General features: G+C 46.5%; 2 protein-coding genes across 5 annotated transcripts; both read left to right on the top strand.

Moving 5' to 3' along the window:
- Window positions 1-742: 742 nt before the first annotated feature.
- Window positions 743-6,454, top strand: rp2 (RP2 activator of ARL3 GTPase). Its single transcript, XM_076726552.1, has 5 exons — window positions 743-1,033; window positions 2,057-2,725; window positions 3,601-3,715; window positions 4,528-4,613; window positions 4,738-6,454. The coding sequence occupies exons 1-5, from the start codon at window positions 869-871 to the stop codon at window positions 4,819-4,821; spliced, it is 1,119 nt and encodes a 372-aa protein (XP_076582667.1). The 5' UTR covers window positions 743-868; the 3' UTR covers window positions 4,822-6,454.
- Window positions 6,455-6,604: 150 nt separating this feature from the next.
- On the top strand, window positions 6,605-14,525 carry jade3 (jade family PHD finger 3). 4 transcript variants are annotated; one of them, XM_076726548.1, is made up of 12 exons: window positions 6,605-6,794; window positions 9,142-9,210; window positions 9,326-9,385; window positions 9,478-9,560; window positions 9,640-9,797; window positions 9,889-10,079; window positions 10,209-10,420; window positions 10,558-10,725; window positions 10,827-10,943; window positions 11,349-11,807; window positions 12,528-12,645; window positions 12,801-14,525. In XM_076726548.1, exons 3-12 carry the CDS (start codon window positions 9,337-9,339, stop codon window positions 13,613-13,615), a joined length of 2,370 nt encoding a protein of 789 aa, XP_076582663.1. In that variant the 5' UTR covers window positions 6,605-6,794; window positions 9,142-9,210; window positions 9,326-9,336; the 3' UTR covers window positions 13,616-14,525. The 4 variants fall into 4 exon arrangements, with proteins under 4 accessions (XP_076582663.1, XP_076582661.1, XP_076582660.1 ...); XM_076726546.1 differs by lacking the exon at window positions 9,142-9,210 and having other exon boundaries at window positions 6,609-6,794; XM_076726545.1 differs by having other exon boundaries at window positions 6,662-6,794; window positions 9,142-9,385.
- The last annotated feature ends 454 nt before the right edge of the window (window positions 14,526-14,979 follow it).

Genomic DNA, 14,979 nt, shown 5'->3' with positions numbered 1-14,979 from the left:
CCTAGTGGCTTAAGTTGCAAGCTAATCTGATGTCTGGTTGGACATGGTGACATGTTTATGGTCTGTTGTGCCTGGTCATGTGGTCTTCTTATGCAGCTCTTACTGCACACATTACAAACATACAAAGCATGCTGGTGTGTAAAAACTCCCCACATTATTTAACATAAGACATTTTACATGAACTAATACATAGATACAAGCAGTTTTTGTGATGAAGACAACACCCAGAGGGGTGTGCCCAATGTGCAGTTGACGGTGCGTTCATGATAATCTGGTGAATTCATATTTTTTGATTGGTTCTACTCACTGACTATTGACGCAAGTGGCGAGGTCAATGTAATTTGAGAGTACCATACTTTATGATGTGCGATGTGTAACTTTATTTTGCGAAAAAGAAGAAAGAAAATGCAGAGGAGGAATTAATTTTTAATCATCTGTGCGACTGTAGTGTATTTCACAATTGCAGTTATTGTGTGTTTTTGTACGATAGACGAAGTAAACATATGAAATTGAACTTGGGAAGACGACATTTAACATCTCTGTTTTTATTTTGTATCAATTTACTCGCATTAAAATATGTTTAAAATAAATCTGGTAGCGAAACTCTTTTTTTCTGCGTGTACTTAAACGCCCCATGAGTACACGCCTCTTTCACATGAACCAGTCACTCTATCCAGGTCTGTGATTGGCTGTTGTAACGACTACCACGGTACCGATTGGTTGCGAAACGAAGCTGGGAAACAGGAAGCTAAAAAAAATCTTGTCAACTAAAGTGCACGTAAGCTTCTCACTCACATTTTCTCGTGTTCTCCGAGCCAACGTTACGGTTCAAAAACTGTTTTTGTCTGGTAGCCACTGAAAGACCAAAATGGGGTGCTTCTTTTCGAAAAAATCCAAAAGGAAGTCATCAGAAAAAGAGGATCGTACGCCGACAACAACGACTGTCGAAACTACGACGACAAGCAACGCGGTTCCCCTTGGCAACAACACCGACGAGGCACCGAAACAGTACAGCTGGGATAAGAGAGAAAAGGTAACGCGTAGGTCCTGTGAAACGTAAAGTGCTAAAATAGAATAAACTGGTGCCAAATGGAGGCCCTAACTAGCTAAACCCGACAGCTTAACATCTTTTAACTTGAGCGTTAAGTCGCTTCCAGGTGGCTAATATCACTGTAGCGTTACGTACATTACCCAAGAGGCGCGGTTAGCTGCATTCACACCTTTCAGCGTGCTAATTAAACACGTAGCTAACGTTTGTGTGACAAAAACATGTGTTTTAGCTGTCTTCTACGACGAGGGTCAGTGACCCTGTTGTACCAGCCAGTGCGTCCCCTCACGGTGTTCGTACGTCTGACCTGACTTCCTGAGTGCTGCAGCTGTAAACTAGCACTGTTTAACAACCAGAGTCGTCGCGCAGCGGCGGTTTATCGTGGCCACCATATTAGCTGTTACCTAAATAGCCAGGGGATGCATGCAACGCTCATTTTCAGTTGAAAACACTCTTGAGTTTCAGGCTCAAAGCCTCGCCCTCTCTCTCTCTTACTTCATGCATCCCGCGTTATCTCATTATCGGATTACTTCATAACACTGCTGCTCCACAGCTGACCGCATTTAACATGGCTTGCTCAGACACTATAGGCGTTAACTCACCGGCGGCTCAACTTCCGTTTTGACTCATGGGATGTTGCTCTTCAGCTGTGGTACACCAAATAAACCCTGCCTCGTGCAGTATCCGGTTGTGGAGTCAGAAATTAGTTTGGTACACACATGCAAATTAGGAAGTGATCGAATACCACTTACGCATGGAAAAGTAAAACACCTGTAATTTTAGGGGAATATTAGAAAGTAGATAGCATGTATAACTGATAAAAGCAAGTCTAAAACTTAGTGTTCTATAGCTACCTGGAAGTTAAGACACTAAGAAACTTATAAGTGTTGTTGCTGGATGATGGAGGTGGGAGTATATCAGATACCAGTGTGGTTCAGGAAAGGGAATTTAGTGCATCTCTAAACATGTTGTTTGAATACTCATCTAGCCTCCTTTCCCTTTGCACAGGTTGATCCCAAAGACTACATGCTGACAGGGCTCAAAGATGTCACGGTGGGCCGTCTGCCTGGCAAACTGAACGGGCAACAGTTTGTCATCCAAGAGTGTGAGAACTGCAACATCTACGTGTTCGACCACTCAGCGACTATCACCATCGATGACTGTGTCAACTGCCGCATTGTTCTAGGACCCGTCAAGGGCAGTGTGTTTTTCAGAGACTGTAAGGACATAAAGTGTGTGGTGGCCTGCCAGCAGTTTCGCACACGGGACTGTAAAAAGATGGAGGTGTTCTTGTGCTGCGCCACTCAGCCCATCATCGAGTCATCTACGGGTATGAAGTTTGGCTGCTTTCAGTACTACTACCCCGAGCTGGCCTTCCACTTCAAGGACGCTGGGCTCAGCATATTCAACAACAACTGGAGCAACATCCACGACTTCACACCGGTGTCTGGAGAGAACAACTGGAGCTTGTTGCCAGAGGCTTCAGCAGTTCTGGATTTTGTACCAGTTCCAGACGGCGAGTCTGACTTCAAGTCTGTGCGAATCTCCACTGACCCCACACGAAGCATTGTGCCTTTGACAAAAGGAGGGAGACGAAAGGACAGCGAAGAGTCCTGCCTGTTTGTTTTCTTCGCTGGAGAGTACACCACCGCAAACGCCCGCAAAATGATTGATGAGGTAAGAAGAATGAAAAGGACTTTAACAAGTGTGTTTTTAGGATGGGAATGGAAAACGGTGGCGGCGATGATGAAACAGAGCAGCACACCTGATGACACACTGCTTACACAAAGTTTGGGTGTGTGCTTGAAAAGGTTGCAATGTGAACTGAAAGAAAACACAAATCTGTGCAGCCTGCACCACATAGAAGGAACAGAAGTTTAACAGAAATCCTAAATGAAGTTACGATATTCAAGAAATCTAGCTTTAGCCTTCTTGGAGTAATTAAAAACAAGTAGAGCATCTGAAGTGCGTCATCAGCCAAATGAAAAGAGCTGCATCGTCACTGAAGCTTTTATCACCCAAGGAAGGAGGTTTAAGATAACAAGTCTTATCAAACCGCCTAATTATTTCTTCTGATTATACGTGACTCGGAGTTTAAAATGCCAGACGCTCTAATTGAGGCCGTTGCACCTCAGTGTGTTTAATGTGTTTTTTCAACGCACACATTAGCATACATTTGCATATTCCATTGATTGGTATTTGCAGATCAGTGTTGTAAGTGTTTTTATAAGCACAGTAACCTCTACGTATTCCACATTAAGGGATTTTTAACTCGCTTTAAACTTGAAGAATGGTGTGACTGAAGTGCTAATCCACCGTGTTCGGCTGGCTGTGTTGCTTCTTGAACATTCCAGTGATGTTTGTGCTGTTGCCAAAGTATGCGTTACTCTATCACAAGAGCATGAGGCTGGTGTGGGACAGTCGAGACGTCTTGCTGCGAGACTCATCTTCGCAGTTCATCTCCTCTGTGTGTGTGTGTGTGGGATTCTTAAAGCGCTTCGTGGCTCACCTCAGATTTGTGTTATTTAACTTTGCCCGTCTCATTTGCACAGGCAACCGCTAAAGGTTTTGTGCTGGTCCAGACGAAGGAAGTCTCGATGCGGCCTGAAGATGTGAAGCGGGTGTTCCAGAACAGTGCAGAGGATCTGGTGGAGTGGATCACCAAAGGTACTTTTCTTTTTTTTTTGTTGTTTCATTTTGTTGTTGCTTAGAAATATCTTCAAAATATCAGCTGCCCGGGAACTCAGACAGATTTGTGTGAGATGTTATCTGCTGAGGTTGTTTCATAAGCCTGCAGCTGCAGCAAGCTCATTTGCATTTACAGTGATGAGAGTACAGAGAGGAAAAAAGCACCGTGTGTCTTAATATGTCAAAACTGACAAAGAGGGTCAGTTCGTGATCTTCCAATAGGCATAAAAATGCTATAATGACTGTTTTCTTAGAATTTATATCAAAAACTCACACCGCTCTGTTTCTCTTTGATTCCTTCAGAATCAGAATCAGAAAAAGCTTTATTGCCAAGTATGATTTTACACATACGAGGAATTTGTTGTTCTTCTTCCACCCAAATGCTTAACATCGACTTTAACCCCTCTCAGACCACAGTCCACTGTTGCTTTCTGCTGTTTTTCACAAGCCAAAAAAAATGACCTGGTCAACGTGCTAGCATTAGATTTTCATTATGACAACATCACTGACTGCTGCTGACCTTCACTGGGTGCAGAAATCAGCTGAATGAACACACAGATTTGGCGGTAAATGCTGGAAAGTGTCAGGATGTCCATTTCAGTAGAGAGCATGTACTGTGTGTACAGTGTGTGTTAAAGTAACAGGATTTTATGGATGGAAACCTGGATTTCACTGTAGTTAACTGTAGCTGTGGACTTGCACAGCAGTTGGAATGTTTGGAAATCACCAGTACAGACATTCGGACTGTTGTTGCTCTGCGGGATTGTGACTTTCACGTCTTCCTCCCAAAGGTCCCGTCACTGCACTCGAGCTGAACGGTGACGGAGTCGTGGATGCCTGCAAGAACATCGCTAACGAAGTATTCAGTGGGACCAAGGTAATGGCACTGTTTTAGCAGCATCTGTCTTTCCTGTTTGACACAGGTCGCTTCTCTTTCTCTGGAAAAATATCCAACAAAAAAAACTTATCTACAACATTTAATGTCCTTTTTTCCTCTACAGGTTTTTGTCTCCGATAACAAAAATACGTCCTCTCGAGATGTGGACAACTTCTTCAACTTCGCTGACATGCAGATGGGCCTGTGAATGATTAAGTATCACAACATACTGTTTGTCAGACATAAAATGGGATTTTCTAACCCCCCACCCCCCCGCCCACCCAGCACGGTTTGAATATGAGTAGTGTTTGATTATTTGCCTGCTTTTCTTCTCAAAAATTAGACAGTAAAGAAAAATATTCAGGACTGAGTTCGATAAAACAAATCCGTTCATCAACCACGAGTCTAAAATCCCCCCCATCCAAAAACATTTGCTGTAAACCACCTAACATCCACTAGTTGCTAAGAGTGCTGTGAATATTTATATTTCTATGAATGTATTCTGTAATTCTGTTGCTTTTATCGATCGTGAATGTAGCTCTTTGCTGTAAATGTAATTCATTTTTAATTTAAAGCGTTGCTGTGTGAAACCGTCATCGCAGTGGGAAAAAAAAAACATGAGCACAAGAATGCCTGAGGGAGAATATTTTATATAAATCATATTTTTATTTCTGGTGAGGATTGATTTGTGTATGTGGTTTAGATGAAGCTGTTTAAATGTGTATATTTGAGACATGCTGTGTAGACGATAACTACATCTTTACTGATATCTGTTAGGCCAAAGTTCAGTTCAACTGATCTGTTGCTGGTTTTTGATGTAGGAAACTCATGTGGTCATTTTTTTTTTTATTTTTATTTTGTAATATTTGTTTTATACTCTGTACCAGATGTTTTTGTATAGACAGGAATTCGTGTTCTTTATTGTATATATTTTTGTCAGGTTTCATCATGTGACTTCATTCTGTCATCAGGCTCTCGATGGTCGTCGTAGGGTGACAAATTTGAGCCACTGCGGGAAACAGAAGTCGATAATCTCGATGAGTTGGTGTGGTTTGCGATCTTGTCACGATCCTCAGCGAAACCACTTGGGTTTAAGGTTGTCGGTTAGAGATTATATGATGTGAGGAACTTTCTGTTTCCCCTCTGTAACCTGATCAACCTGCCCTTTGTTAAATAAAACGCTGCTAAAGTTCAGTTTGAGCAATTTAACATTGAACAAGCTTCAAGTAGAAATACTCATCTGACTGTATGTGTTTAGTGTTAAACTGGGAAAAAGTTAGAAACGTCAGGCATCACTTAATGAATTTGATTCATTGGTGCTTAAACATTAGAGATTAGTGTCGTTCCTTGAGTGGAAACCTAGTCGTCGCAGCGTTTCTCTGAAGCAGGGTGAATCTTTCCGTGGGGAGTTTATTAACGATGTGCTGTCTTCCTCAGTCAACCACAGTGAGCAGCTTTCACTTCAGCTATTTGACTTCCACTTACTTAGACAGCAGTTTCATCATGTGGCTCGCTATTGATTGTTCCAGTCAACGCCCGGCAGCTGGACCTCACCCAGCCGGTGCCGGGCCGTATCGTTTATTCATTTATCGAGGATGACATGCAACACGTTGCAGACGTTTAGCCTGATATATCAAACCGTTTTGTACAGTTGCCTTTAAGAAACAAACACATAGGGACTTCTTCTTGTCATGTACTTTTGCATTTGTAAATCTTTTGTACTTGAGCATCCAGTTTTTGTAGAGAAAATGCACATTTGTCTGTCTGTCATTTGCTGTTTCTACACTTAAATGAACTGTCTTTATGAAATGAGTCACATTAAAAGCCGTAGAACACGTGGACGCACACTGGAGACTGGCTGCTTATTTAACAGCGTCGTGGAGGACCGTCTCGTGGCGTGTGAACAGAGGCAAACGCTAGTGAACGAATCGAGCGCACCCGGGCTGGAGGGAAAGCGGCGGAGCTTAGGACCCGGCGGGACGCGCGGTACAATAGAGCTGTTGTGCCGTGGTGGTGGACAGACTGCTGCCCTGGAGATTCCCACTGTGGTGGGATACAAAAAGCCCCTAAATTGAATCTATAGCTGGAACCAGAAGCTCTGTTTTTACATGTATATGCTGGAAGGCCTGTCTGGAGTGGTGCGTGGTTGGGATAAAGCGGACGGCGGCGCGTGGACTGGAGGTAAATCAGGCGGAATGTGAACAATATGCTCGTGTGTTCAGTGGGGCTCAGTGTGCCAGGATCTGCCCTGGATGGTCTATCCAGGCCACGGGGCCTGCGCCGCTCCTGCTCGTCCGGGACTCGCTGTGGCTACATGATGTTACCCCGTGCTGGTTTAACGTGTTCCCGACGCTCCGCTGCGCCGCGCGGTGAACAATAAGCCCGGCTGAGCGAGCGAATAGTCGTAATTGCTGTAGGAAGTGACATCTTTGTATGATGGTGGCGCCCATGTTTGATTTTCCCACCGCCTGCAGTGCAGCCCGCTTCAGGCCTGCGGGTGTGTTTGGCGCCAACAGGGCTCTTTGGGCAGGGCAGGCACCTGGATGTGTGTGGTTTTATGTTTCTAAAAGCAGACCCCCCCCCCCCCCCCACACACACACACACACCCACCCACCCCGGACATTAGCATATTTAGGACAGCACGGTATGGGATGTAAACAGGGCGGCAGCCGCAGTTTGGTCACTGTTGTTTCCTGTTTCCCAGAAACTCACATCAGGGGCTCCTGGACGGGTTGATGTCACATCCGTGCACACAACCAGGTCATACTGGGAGCAGAGAGACATTAAATGACTCATATTGTCTACTACCACTCTGCTCCAGTCTGTACTTCCTCCACGGGAGACCAGCTGCAAGTGCCTGCTCCTGAGCTGAAGTGTCATTAGTATTAATTGCAGTGTAAATCAGGCTTAAGTACCATAAGACCACAAGCTGTGTATTTTCTCCTTCTGCACTGATAACTTTGATGGGTGATAAGTGTTTGACCTAAACTCACAAACAAAGCCCTTGCATGTTGCACCCAGTGATTGTTTTCATTATGGATCAGTGGTTGAATCCATAAAGTGACTGAAGGTAATGAAACTTGCCCGTCTCATTTCCCAGAGTCCACGGTGACGCCATCAGGCTGCTGGTCCCGCGTGACCAGCAGTCAAAGCCCCAAAGATTAGAGGCAGATATGTGTCGTTTTGAGATCGAGGACACGGCTGATGGCTGCGCTCACGAGGCCGATTCAGCCAAAAGTGTATGCAGACACGTCAGATGATGCACATTTTTAATTTTCACATATTTTTCTGTGTTCAAGTGAATAAAACATCAGCGTTAAATAAGAGCTGCTGCTGTGTGCACTAATAATACAGACAATAATACAAAAACATTTGAATTTTTTACTAAATGCACTGCAGACAGAGCGCAGATCTACACAAGGAATTATGTAAAACAGAGAGAAGCACCAAAATCCACACGTTTGAAGCTGGACTCCGTGCGTGTCTGCCATTTTTTCCTTTAGGATCAATAGATTGATGGTGCCAGTTAGTTTTCCATCAGTTAACTGATCACTTCATTGCTACTTAAAGGGCACAAAAATGAATGAGAGAAACAAGGAAATGAGCCAAAAAGTCCTGCAAAGAACTGGAAACGCTGAATGGAAACACGAGAAATATGAATAACATTATCTGCCTTTTATCTCCGGCCAGTCCGAATCGTAGCTTCGTACTTGAAACAGGCCAAAATTTGCATTATTCATGGTTTGTCCTGTGTTTATTTATCAGTCTGGAGGATCTGAAGTGAACGTTTGCTGCATTCAGAGACAGAAACACTCGTGTCAGGAGCAGATGTCGGCGTTTTGAGTGCTCTGCTGTGGAGGTGGACACACAGTGTGTCAGTGCTGAGTGACTTTATCTTAAACACAGAGAAATGACAGCTGATGTGTGGGACACCGAAGTGTGTCAGCAGGGATTGACTCGTGTCTGTAAGCCCCAGTTTGGACGTTGTAACCAGTAACAAACTGCTTGTACATTTCCCAGCGGTTGGCATCAGTCTACTGTATTTTACTCAAACTGGTATGGAGTGGAACTGGCTCCGTGCCCCCTCCTGCCCCTCCTGTCCTCATGGGGAATGCGAGGCATGTCCTGTCTGTTGAAACAGCGTACTGTATTTGGGGGCTACTGTGGGTCTGAGTCCCTCAGTATTTAGAAACCTTTTAATGAGTGGTCCCAGTGGTTCAGTGGGTTAAAGGCACACAGTGGGAGCCTGTGGGGTCGGCCTGCTCTGTTCCTTCACTTTAAACTGTCAGAATTCAAGCACAAAAAATGATAAGAATCAGGAAAGTTATGACTTAAATGTTGCACTGACGCTAACAGTGCTAAATGCTATGTTTCAGTACGATTAGTATGTTAATACACTGAACAGTTCACAGTCAGGTTTCTGGTCAAACTCAATATTGAGCAAATACAGACCCAACCATGCAAAGCCACTTTTCCATGTTTCTCTTGCATATGCTGCTGATTGGTTTGACATATTTCTTATTTGCAGGCACAAAATTAAGTGGTTAAGGGTTTATCAGAGGAATCTACTAGCATGCTTTTCAACTTGAAATTTATGGTGAGTGACTGTTTCCTGTGTGCACACTGTTGGTTTTTGTCTCAGCTGGTCCAGAGAAAAGTGTTTTTAAAAGGTTTTGATGTGTGGATGGTTTTAACACGCGTCTCTTCTGCAGGATGTTACAGGATGAAACGTCTCAGGTCCTCAAGCGGCAGCAACAGTTCTGACAATGAGAGTGAGTCGTCTCTCTAAAAGACCCCAAAACCTAAACCAGAATATTTACATGTCTGTTCTTCCATTTATGCCTTCATGTCTTTCTTTATTCAGGTCCCTCTACCTCCTTCTGCTCCTCCAACAAGTATGGCAGTAAACCTGGAACCCCCGCCTCCAACCACAAGAAACCGGCTGAAGTGAGTTTCCATTCCTGACGTTAGACTCTGTGATCAGTGTCGTTAAACGTCCAGTGTGTGACTTTAACCTCTCCCACAGGTGTTCAGAAAAGACCTGATCAGTGCCATGAAGCTGCCTGATTCCCACCATGTGTCTGCAGAGGACTACTACCTGCTGGCAGACACCTGGAAGCAGGAGTGGGAGAAGGGAGTCCAGGTGCTGGCAAGTCCAGAAACCATCCCGGAGCCGTCAGTCAGGTAACGGCGTCGTCGGATTCCCAGAGGTCCCACAGCGGACAAAGCAGCCTGAACGCGCTGCCGTGCTGATGTTTGTGTCTTCTGTCTTCAGAGTTATCGTGGAGAAGCCCGTGGAGGTGCTTTACAACCACCAGAGGAAGTACGTCCAGTGCTCGGGCCAGGAGTCGACAGAACCGGGTTACGTCAACATCAAAGAGCTGGCAGAGGCCATGTGTCGCTACGATCTGGACGACGTGGACCTGTACTGGCTGCAGACGCTCAACAGACAGCTCGACCACATGGGTAAGGAACAGATCACGAGGGGACGATCCGCCGTGAAGTGACACCGTGCTGTTTGTTGGACTCATGATGTCTCAGCAGTCTGCAGGGGTTTCTCTGACCGTGTGGGGTTTGCTCTCCGCCGTCCTCCAGGGGAGGAGCCCATAGACGAGCTGACGATGGAGCGCGCCATGGAGGCCCTGGAGAGGCAGTGCCATGACAACATGAACCACGCCATCGAGACGGTGGAGGGGCTGGGGATCGAATACGACGAAGACGTCATCTGCGACGTGTGCCGCTCCCCCGACAGCGAAGAGGGCAACGACATGGTGTTCTGTGACAAGTGCAACATCTGTGTGCACCAGGTAAACAGGAGAACGCCTCAGCATGGAGACAGCATGGCGGCTCAGTGGCTGGCCAATCAATTAAGATTAGTTCTTGAATAGAAATGATATCGAACCTGGTTTTCAGCCAACGTTCTGACCTGCTGCTCTCCCCGCAGGCCTGTTACGGCATCGTCAAAGTGCCTGTCGGAAACTGGCTGTGTAGGACGTGCGTCCTCGGCATCGACCCGCAGTGCCTTCTGTGTCCTCAGAAGGGCGGTGCCATGAAGGCGACTCGTGCCGGCACCAAGTGGGCGCACGTGAGCTGTGCCCTGTGGATACCAGAGGTAGATGAACAAACCCTGACGTCCTCTGCTTTGCTCTGGGCCTCTTTATATGTTCTACAGGAAGAGTTGAACACCTCTCATCACGCCTTCCGCTTCTGTAGGTGAGCATCGCGTGTCCCGAGAGGATGGAGCCCATCACCAAAGTCTCCCACATCCCGCCCAGCCGCTGGTCCCTCATCTGCAGTCTGTGTAAACTGAAGACAGGCGCGTGTATCCAGGTGAGCGTGGATCTGTGTGTCACAGGCCGCTGTTCCCTGTTTCTGCCTGCTGGCTGAAGCTTCATATTTAACACGCAGACACGGGAGTGATATCACTGCTCTCATCAGACTTTTGACAGGAAACTGAAGGAGTGTATTTCCTAAAAAGTATTCTTTAAAGCTGCTGTGTGAATTCATCAGGGTGATAAATAACCACTGCGGTCACAGATAATCTAGTTTCTCATCATGACCACATCCATCCAGACATCCAGTTATCATCCAATCATATAAAACCAAGTCACTGGGGAAACTGGATTGCTGCAAAATATGTCAATAGTTAAAAGCTCCTCTAACCATAATGTTGTTATTTCCTGTAACTGGGTCATAGACCATGTAAACATGATAACCTGCCCCCTCATCTCGCAGTGCTCGGTGAAGAACTGCACCACTCCTTTCCACGTGACGTGTGCCTTTGAGCACAGCCTGGAGATGAAGACCATCCTGGATGAAGGGGATGAAGTCAAGTTCAAGTCTTACTGCCTCAAGCACAGCAAGTCTAAGACCGGGGAGGCTGGCCTGAGCCCAGCTCGCTCCAAAGCCCCCGCCGAGGCGGAGAAGGTGGGCCAGCGGGCACAGAGACTGCAGGAGCTGGAGGAGGAGTTCTACACTCTAATCCAGCTGGAGGAGCTGGCCCAGGCCCTCGGGCTCTCCGAGCGCCTGGCGGACTTCATCTATCAGTACTGGAAGCTGAAGAGGAGAGCGAACTTTAACAAAGCTCTGCTGCCCCCTAAAGAGGAGGAGGAGAACCTGGTGCTGCAGCCTCACGAGGACAGCATCCACACACGCATGCGGATGTTCATGCACCTGCGGCAGGATTTGGAGAGGGTGGGTGCTTTTTGTTTTTTTTATTTTTTTCACATCACTGTACGAATTGTGCTGAGTCATGGTATCTCTGCTCACTGAGTCCAGAACATTTCTCAGTCTACGCTGTATTTCTTCACTTTGTTTAGCATTGCTCAGTGGGTCATTATGAGGAACCGGGAAGAGTTTACATGGTGTGATTCACGTTTTTCAGGAGCTCACTGGGGTTGCTGATGATCACTGTCAGTTTAACGTATTCAAACATATTTCACGTGTTGTTATTCCGCAGAACAAAAGAGAAATATTCTAGTTTTGAGTTGAGAACTTACTGAATTTCCTGAGCCGATCTTACAAAAGTCAACATGCACTGTCTCCCATGTTTTCACCCTCTTCAGTGTTTTTACGTTTCCTTGTTTTGGAAACCTGGAGTCGCTGTTTAGATCTATAAATCGATCTGAGCACATCAGCAGAATCATTTATTCTGCTGATTAAAAACGTGAAAAAAAGCCCACGGTGGCCTTATTGTTTGCTGCTCAGACCAATAATCTAAATCCCCCAATTATTTGGTTTATATTGTCATAGAAGACAAAGAAAAGCGGCAGACCCTCACAATGGAGGAGGTGGAACTGGCATCATTAATTCGACCAGTTAATTGATTAATTGCTTCAGCTCTCTTATATATTATATAGCAGTGCCTGCTCTTCATGGACAGTGTTTGGTTTGTTCCTCTTCCTCACTGTGCAGGTGAGGAATCTGTGCTACATGGTGAGTCGGCGCGAGAAGCTGAAGCTGCTGCAGAGTAAAGCCCAGGAGCAGATGTTCAACTTGCACGTGAAGCTGGTGAACCAGGAGCTCTCTGCTGGTGAGCCATCTGCTGTCCCTCAGCTCGCCAGCTACTCTGTCACCACGAGCACACATTTTAGATTAAAAACAGCCGATTCCAATAATATTTTGGCTTTTTTGCAAATATTGGGTTGTTAAATTGACTCATGGCTGAACATCTTTCTTTGTCGCCAGGCCTTCCTTCCTCATACCCAGCGGAGAGCATGCTGTTTCGTCCTCCTCCGAGGATAACCCTGAAGCTTAAAATGCCCAAATCCTCAAGTCTTGGAAATGGAAACCCCAGTTCCAAGTCAGGTAATGGGCCGCTCTGCCCGGACAATAGCGGCAATGTTAGTGAGCACGCGGTGGAAGGGCTGGGTCAGGGGAAGCCTCAGCTGCACGGACACGTTCGGAGAGACGAGCGCTCCAACGGGCGGCTGTCTTCCTCCGGCAGCTCGGGGCTTCCTGTTAAACCCACCGGCAAACCTTTAGCCCTGCACGCCGCGCTCCACGGCCACTCCTCCAACAGCAACGGCAAACTGGACCAAGACAGAGCGCGCGTGGCTAAATCTAACGGCCTCTTCGACAAGTTTGTAGCGCAGAAGGACAGTTCTTGCCAGACGCCCAGCGACCAGGACACTTCACATCAGGCTTTGGACAAGAGCAGCTTTCGTAAGTCTGCCATGGAACACTTTGGCCGGTCCTTCAAAGAGGCGACCATTAACTTGGTACGGACCACAAAGGACCTGCGGGCCTCTGACAAACTGTCCAGAAAGGGTTCAGCCAAGGAGACGCTATGGGCGAAACCTGTGGCTGAGCACAAGGCCAAAAGCGCGAGATCGTACCAGGACAGTGACGGATACTGTCCCGACCTGGAGCTCAGTGACTCAGAGCCGGAGGCCAAAGGGAGGCACCGGCGGCACGTCGGGCCGCCTCAGCCAGACGCTCCCAGGAAAGGGGTCAGCCGTGGGAAACAGTCGCTGGGCTCCAGACACCCCATGCAGAGGTGACAGCCGAGTGCTCGCTCAGCTCGCTGCCGCCGTTCTCTCCTGACCTTCCTCCCAAGTGCCAGGCCGTCTCTGTGAACACATCTCCATCGGGGACCAGACCCAACACCCCGCGCTCACGGTGCTGCATGCATGAAGCAGAAGATGCACGACGGGCCGCCATGAACATCTCCCAGCGGGTTTCATAAAGAAACGGGCACGTCTGCCCGTCTGCTGAGATTATCGCGCTCGCCTTCCATCGTGGTTAGCGTTACATTTCGTACTCAACACTCCTGCTCCCCCCACACACAGGTTCAATTTGCCTTTGACTGAAAGTGCTGTACATAAGACAGTCAAATCGACGTCTAAGTCATGTTTAACTGAATCACACACCTTCCACTTACTGATACTTCAGAAATCAAAGTTGCTGCGGAAGTGAAAGCCGACATGCCAGATGGGATTCTGTGGTGGATTCTGCTCTCTGCTGCATCTGTTTCTTGCACGCTGTCTGTTTCAGTCGACCTGTTGCACCACAGGCGATAAACTGACTGGGTGACCTTTTTCTATTTGTCAAGTAGTGGAGTCGTTTTTATGAACACAAATGCCTTTTGTGTGTAGGAACACAGTTTCACACGATTAGTACCTTCAGTCATGGTTAGATGAACGGATCCTGGAAAGCGTTCGAGTTCTCGACTCAAAATGGAAAGAAATGTGTGATGACATCACCTGATGTGTCCTTCAGTGACGCGGTTGAAAGCGGACGCATAAAAACAGACTACACATACGTAATTGATGGCCTTTATTATTGGTCTCAGATCATCACGTGATCAGCTGCCATTATCACAGACTTTCTGGACTTTGGAACTCAGTATATTTGCCGTCTTTTCTGTTGTGTGTGTCACATTTTTTCATAATAAATGATCTGGTGTAACTAGTTCTACTGGGACTGGGCGCTGTTATTAATGTTGTTGTTGATGCCAATTCAGTACTTCAGCACTAAATTTTCCCACAGAAAGCTCATTTTTACAATGAACCAAATCGGGATTTAAAGAAGGAAATCTGATGGAAGAATAAATCATCTGACCGAGCATTTGGTGTCAACTTTCAGTGTTTTTTGGCTCGTGTGTTCATGCAGGGTAATTGATAGATGTGCGGATGTAGTGAAGAAATGTTGATGAGTTCAGAAGCTTGGGGGAGACCCTCACCCAGTGCTGACCCTCACTACAAGGCCAAAGCCTGATTACCAAGTGAGGTAAGAGAAAGCAGGTGACCTTTAATCTGTTGCCTCACTTGAAACAGGTGAAGAAGAGTCCTGATCAGCCGGTGTACCTGGCTTTCACCTCGTACCAACATCACTGTGACAGTTTTACAAATAGCCTCTATATGTC

This window comes from Chaetodon auriga, chromosome 3 (genome assembly GCF_051107435.1).
Source record: "Chaetodon auriga isolate fChaAug3 chromosome 3, fChaAug3.hap1, whole genome shotgun sequence".
Taxonomy (NCBI): domain Eukaryota; kingdom Metazoa; phylum Chordata; class Actinopteri; order Chaetodontiformes; family Chaetodontidae; genus Chaetodon; species Chaetodon auriga.
The sequence above is the reverse complement of the archived record's forward strand: the minus strand, read 5'-3'. Positions and strand labels throughout refer to the sequence as shown.

What these genes read in the sequence shown, in the direction of transcription:
- jade3 (XM_076726545.1), top strand. Translation starts at nt 9,187, where the DNA reads ATGCTTTTCAACTTGAAATTTATGGTGAGTGACTGTTTCCTGTGTGCA. An exon ending in GTGCCCTGTGGATACCAGAG is followed by an intron (nt 10,726 to 10,826) that starts GTAGATGAACAA and finishes CCGCTTCTGTAG; the next exon opens with GTGAGCATCGCGTGTCCCGA. An exon ending in GAACCAGGAGCTCTCTGCTG is followed by an intron (nt 12,646 to 12,800) that starts GTGAGCCATCTG and finishes CTTTGTCGCCAG; the next exon opens with GCCTTCCTTCCTCATACCCA.
- rp2 (XM_076726552.1), top strand. Translation starts at nt 869, where the DNA reads ATGGGGTGCTTCTTTTCGAAAAAATCCAAAAGGAAGTCATCAGAAAAA. An exon ending in GCTGGGATAAGAGAGAAAAG is followed by an intron (nt 1,034 to 2,056) that starts GTAACGCGTAGG and finishes CCCTTTGCACAG; the next exon opens with GTTGATCCCAAAGACTACAT. An exon ending in CCCGCAAAATGATTGATGAG is followed by an intron (nt 2,726 to 3,600) that starts GTAAGAAGAATG and finishes TCATTTGCACAG; the next exon opens with GCAACCGCTAAAGGTTTTGT.